This window comes from Salvia miltiorrhiza, chromosome 5 (assembly GCF_028751815.1).
Source record: "Salvia miltiorrhiza cultivar Shanhuang (shh) chromosome 5, IMPLAD_Smil_shh, whole genome shotgun sequence".
NCBI classification, from domain to species: domain Eukaryota; kingdom Viridiplantae; phylum Streptophyta; class Magnoliopsida; order Lamiales; family Lamiaceae; genus Salvia; species Salvia miltiorrhiza.
The window spans coordinates 45,265,736-45,271,901 of NC_080391.1; the positions used below are offsets into that span (position 1 = coordinate 45,265,736).

The following is a 6,166-nucleotide window of genomic DNA, read 5'->3' on the forward strand; positions in this document are numbered from 1 at the left end:
AAACCTTGTCCAAATTGTGGAGGCAGCCCTCAAATGATGTCCCATAAACTGTGAAATCATCCATGAAGATTTCTATGCACTTTTCGATCAAGTCAGAGAAGATGCTCATCATGCATCGTTGAAAAATGCCGGGCGCATTGCACAATCCAAACGGCATTCTTTTGCATGCAAAGGTTCCAAACGGGCACATGAAATTAGTCTTCTCTTGATCCTCTTGGTTGACATAAATCTGAAAATACCCACTATAACCATCCAAGAAACAGAAAAATGCTTGTCTAGCTAAGCGCTCCAACATCTGATCAATAAATGGAAGCGAGAAATGATCCTTGCGAGTAGCAGCGTTCAGCTTCCGGTAATCGATACACATGCGCCATCCAGTAACAAGACGCATCGGCACCAACTCATTCTTCTCATTCTCAACCACTTGCAATCCAGACTTCTTCGGAACCATGTGAATCGGGCTCACCCACTTGCTGTCAGAGATAGGATAAATAATTCCTAAAGCGAGAAGCTTTAGAACTTCCTTAAGCACAATCTCCCTCATATTCGGGTTCAACTTCCTCTGCGGATCTCGAACAGGCTTAGCATCCGCCTCTAAGAAAATGTAATGCTGGCACACATCGGGACTTATACCGGTGATGTGTGCCAAAGTCCACCCTATGGCTTTCTTGTGCCTTCTGAGCACGACAATCAACTGCTTCTCCTGAGTAGCGGTGAGCTCGCTGCTGATGATCACTGGGAGAGTTTCAGACTCCCCGAGGTAGACATACTTCAAGGTTGCAGGAAGAGGCTTGAGCTCTAACTCCGGCGGCTTCTCATCGGATCTCAGCGGTCTGTCTGACGGTGTCTGTTTGGGCAAATAGAACTGGCTTCCCGAACTAACCATTTCCGGTTGAGCATAAAGTGACATGATAGCCTCCTTGATCTCTGCATCGTCCATCCCTTGGGCATCAATATCTGTCTAGCTCTTCATCATAGCTAACTCCAACTTATCCTGCATGAATTCAGTCTCAAGAAATTCTTGGACGAGAGGGTTAATCATATCAATAGAATAAGCATTCTCAACATCATTGGGGGTTTTCATGGCTTCATCAATACTAAACGTATATTTTTCCCCATGATAGTCTAGACAAATCGTGCCATTGCTAACATCTATGATTGATTTTGCAGTCCTTAGGAACGGGCGACCTAAAAGGACTCCCGATGACCCCTTGGATTGCACTCCACTCATCATCACCACATAGAAATTAGCAGGATAAACAAAGTTATTTACACTCACAAGAACATTCTCAAGTAAACCCTCGGGATGCACACATGACCTATCGGCTAACTGAATGACCACTCTGGTGTCCACCAACTCTACTCCCGACAAACTATTATAAACAGTAAGAGGCATAACATTGATAGACGCTCCTAAGTCACACATAGCATGCTCGATCCTAGTATCACCAATGTAAATAGGAAGAGAAAACATACCTGCATCCTTGCACTTAGCCGGTAATTCCTTCTTGATTGCTGCTGAAACATTTTCTCCCATCACAATCTTTCCAGTTGTCTTAGACTTTCCAGCTATGAAGTCCTTCACAAACTTCCCAAATGGAGGAATTTTCAATGCTTGAAGGAAGGGAAGATTCACTTCAAGTTTACCGAAGATCTTCACAAAATCAATGAGCTCCTCATTCGGCTTCTTCTTCGCCAATCTTCCTGGAAAGGGAACTGATATTGCAACCTTAGGATCAGGTAGGCTCGAAGGGGTAGAGATCTTGGTCTGCTCTTCCTTGGTGGAGTCAACTGCTACTTCCTTCTGTTTCTGCTCATCTGTCGAACCTCTTCTCTGACTGTTGGCTTCTCTGCTCTGGCGTTCGGCTCCTCTGCTCTGGCATTCGGCTCCTCTGCTCTGGCTGTTCACTTCTCTGCTCTGTTTGGCCAAACCAGGCTGTTCTGCTGACTGAGTGAATGGATCCGTCATACCAACAGAACGTTCGAATTCCTCCACACAAAACTCGACTCCAGAATCTACCTGCGGACCATTTTGAGAGTTCTGGGGTGTTGGTCCGTTCAACTCAGTACCACTCCTCAATGTGATTTTGTTGACATTCTCCTTGGGATTCACATGAACTTGAGATGGTAAAGCTCCATTATTTCCCTTAAGTTAATTCATGGATGTGGCGAGCTGAGACATCTGACGGGATAGTCCTTCGATTTGCACCTTCTGCTCGGCTTGAGATTGTTGAAGCTGTTGCACATTACCTTGCAGAAACTGTTGGTTACCAATCAAATCCGCCATCATCTCCTCAAGTGACTTGCCTTGCTTCTCGGGAGGATGCTGCTGAGTTTGTGGAGCTTGATACCCCGTCCTTTGATGTGGAGGACGGTAGTTTTGCTGCTGCGGCGGTTGCATCACTGGTGGCTGCTGTTGTTGCCTCTGCTCTGGATCCCTCCAACGAAAATTGGGGTGGTTTCTCCATGGCGCATTGTGATTGTTTGAGTACTGGTCCCGTTTGGGCAAAGGGGGCAGTGGCGCGTCGCAGCTGTAAAAATTATGGGAAGAATTCGCTTGGGCTTGATATTCTTCCTCATCTCCTGTGCATTGCAGGCTGGTGTGGTTTGGATTACCACATGCTCCACATGGCTTCTCTGATGGTTGTCCAGCCGTTGCGACCTTCTCCACCACAGTGCTCAACATTCTCTCCAATTTCCCCATCCTTGCTTCGAATTTATCCTCAAAATCCGATGAGCTAGCTTGAGCAGCTTTCTTAAGCAGTTGGATGCGCGGCTCCTCATACTCCCTCGTGGCTTCCACTAAGTGTTGAATTAACCTTTTTGCTTCACTCACCGTGTTTTGGAAAAATCCTCCTCCACTCGCTGAATTCACCAAATTCTTAGTCTCTATTGTCATCCCCTGATAGAAATACTGCAGAAGGTCTCCTTCGGAACCTGGTCCAATAAGCACTTAAGGACTCATCATACTCCTGCTTTGCACCGCTGATCTCCTTCTTTAGCGCATTTGTTTTGGTGGGAGGGAAAAAATGCTCCAGGAATAGCCTCTTCATCTCTGCCCACGTAGTGATAGAATAAGGTGGAAGACTTACGAACCAAGAGTTCGCCTCTGCTGTCATAGTGAAGGGAAAAACAGCTAGTCTGAAGTGTTCCTCCGTTACCCCAGTAGGGCGCTTCTGCACTTTGCAGATCTTGATGAATTCACTTAGGAAATTATATGGATCATCTCCCTTCTTCCCGTAGTACTTAGGAAGAACATTAAGCAATCCAAGCTTAATCTCTATAGCAGTAGCAGCCGCCGGCATCCGGATCGGAGTTGGGGGGTCATCAGCTTCGTGGCTGGAGAGATCACACAGTCTAGGATCGTCAGCCATGTCGCTCTCAGTACTTGCGACAGAAATTGAATCGGTTTCCTCTTCACAATCTGCGTTTATCTCTGAATCGTGGTCTGTTTGGGCAAACAGAGCCTCTTCAGCAGCAGCAGCACTGGGTTCCGCCTCAACGAACTGTTCCTTGTGGGCGGACAAGTCAAGTTGCGAATCCAGCAGCTTCCTCGCCTTAGCCTCCTTTCTCAGTTTCCTTTCTCTTTTCTCGATCTCACTTTCGTATAGGAGTTCCGGCCTAGAAGATCTGCTCATAAACAAAAGAAAATAAAAAAAAATAGATCAAAGGGAAAAGAATTAGATTAACACCGCTCCCCGGCAACGGCGCCAATTTGGTGGACGTCGTATACCACCAAATAATTCCTGCGGAATTACCAAAATAAATTAGCACAATGGTAAGCAGGGTCGATCCCACAGAGAGCAGTTAAAATTCATTCAAATCCCTAAATCTATAAAATCGGTGATGCCACCACGCCTTAAATTTAAGAAGAATTAATTAAACTAAGAATGCAAAATTAATCAAATAAAATACGCTTGAAATAAATCAATAAAAAGGGTAATTTGGCTCAAATAAATCCACACTAATTTAATCTCTGATCCTTGACGCAATAATTAATTAATCCCTATTAACCAATTAGTTATAGGATACCGTGATACGCACTGACATACCCCAATTCCTACTTACTATGTCGATAGACAGCTAGATACGCTAGTCTTATCTATTTCCCTTATTAAAATATACCTAGCTGGATACGCCAGTCTTAGATTTAATATTCTAATAGCATTAAGGTGAAGGAACCCAATTTATACCAATTATCCTAGATACGCTAGTAATAATTAATATACCAATTAATTCCCACTACTAACATGGTAGTTTTGCCACTAATCAGCCCTATTCCAACAATTACGGATTGGAGGTGCTAATTGACTATAATTCAATTAAACCTAAGTCGATCAGGCTTAAATAAAATCAGAATTATCATTGAACCTAGGAATTAATCGGAATCAATAGGAATCAATTTTAAACCAATTAGGTCTGACAGATCATTAAATTAGAGTTTCATTATTCTCGCCGAATTAAAAGTTTAGCTACTCATGCTTAAATTAAGAACAAGCAAAGAAATAAAAGTAAACATAGAACAAGAGAATAAATTAAATTGCAAAGAAAATAAAATAACCACTCTGGAATGAAAAGAGAAATCGTCTGCACTAAAAACTAAAGCAAAAGGATGAACGTAATCAAAGTAAACTAATAAGTCTAAGTCTAAAGTTTGCGGCTGCCGAGGGAAAGATGATCTCCAGCAAAAACGAAAATTAGGGCAAGGAATTATATCCTCTGAAAGACGAAAATTAAGCCCTATTTATAGACTTCAAATCCTTCTTGATCACTATGGAAGTTGCCATGTAAAGCTAGACTCTTAAAGGAAATAGAATCGTGCAAGATAAGGCAACTCTCCAGCTGTGTCGCGCGCTGCAAGTCATCTCCATTCTGGCCGAATTCGCGGCTCTCGCCAGAGGAACGGCTTCCGCTCTGGCGTACTTGTCTACTCTGACTCCCGGTTTCTCTGGCGATTCACTTCGCTGCTCTGGCACTGGCGCATTTCTCTGGCTTCTCATTTCGCTCCTTCGGAGATGTCGGCTCTGCTCTGGCTTAACTCTTCTGCTCTGGAGATTGGTTCCGCTGCTCTGGCTTGCAGCGCGGGGTTTTAGCTCTGGCGCGGGCCTTATCGGCTCTGGCACGGGGCTTTGCTTCTCTGCTACAGAGTTAAGAGTTTAGCTAAAAACGCCATCCTTAACCCCGAAATCTCTAAAATTGTATTCTTCCATTCGAAAACCTAAATCTCCTGCAAGGCATCAAACAAGCCATAAAACATACCAATTTCCAGAATATTATCTTAAAATAAAGCTCATATAAACCCTTAAAATTAGAACAATTAAGCACAAATCACATAATAATATTATATTATTATTATGTGCATATTTTAAGTAAATTACTTATTATATGCTAAGCATGACATGAAATTGCATTTATTTTGCAATAAGAGTATTTATGATTTAATTGGTTTTAACTATAATTCCAATTATTAAAGAAAGATGAGTAAGAATATTGTTGGTGTTCTTAACTCAAAAGAAATGTTTTCAATTATTTATTCATTAAATTTTGAAAACCCGGCTAAGTGAATCATAGAATGTTAAGCACTTCACCATGACTTAAGATTAGATTCAAGGAGACCTATTGAGAATAGATTTCTTGTAGGCTTTGACCATCAGGAGGATTAGCACTGCTATTCCGATTCAGAGATAAGATATAAACGACAGGCATTGCCTAATCAGGTGGGCTTATTTTCCAAATGTATGATTGAGCTAATGAGCTTAAATGTTTCATGAAATACAACTGTTTATCCAATAAATATTTTTGTGCACTCTACCATGTTTAAGGCTCGTACAGTTAATCAATTGAGGTTCTCTTATGACCTAATATGTTGTTTGAGAATTGTGTACACTTGTTAGCTGACTCGGTGAGTTGATCTCCATCGGGCACTAACCAGAGGCGTTATAAGGGTGCTCGGTTGGATGTGTTCCGGAGCATGAGAAATATGAGGCCTGCCCGGGTAGCATCCCGAGGTCAAAGTAAACTTGGCTGGGTTACGCCCTCAGTTCAAGTCAGCGGGAGACAGAGATCCGTCGGTGGCTAAAAGGTCCGGGATCACAGCGAGTAACAGAATAGAGTGTGACAACTGCGCGCAATCAAATATATATTGGTGAAGCACGGAATCACCAAC

The 6,166-nt window shown here is 42.8% G+C and overlaps 1 protein-coding gene across 1 annotated transcript; it reads right to left on the reverse strand.

Annotated features, from left to right (window-relative positions):
• Positions 1–961: 961 nt before the first annotated feature.
• On the reverse strand, positions 962–5,000 carry LOC131025994 (uncharacterized). The gene is made up of 7 exons (XM_057955774.1): positions 4,924–5,000; positions 3,463–3,630; positions 2,984–3,339; positions 2,210–2,937; positions 1,933–2,146; positions 1,477–1,704; positions 962–1,359 (listed from the first exon to the last, which is right to left on the reverse strand). Exons 1-7 carry the CDS (start codon positions 4,998–5,000, stop codon positions 962–964), a joined length of 2,169 nt encoding a protein of 722 aa, XP_057811757.1.
• Positions 5,001–6,166: the final 1,166 nt, after the last annotated feature.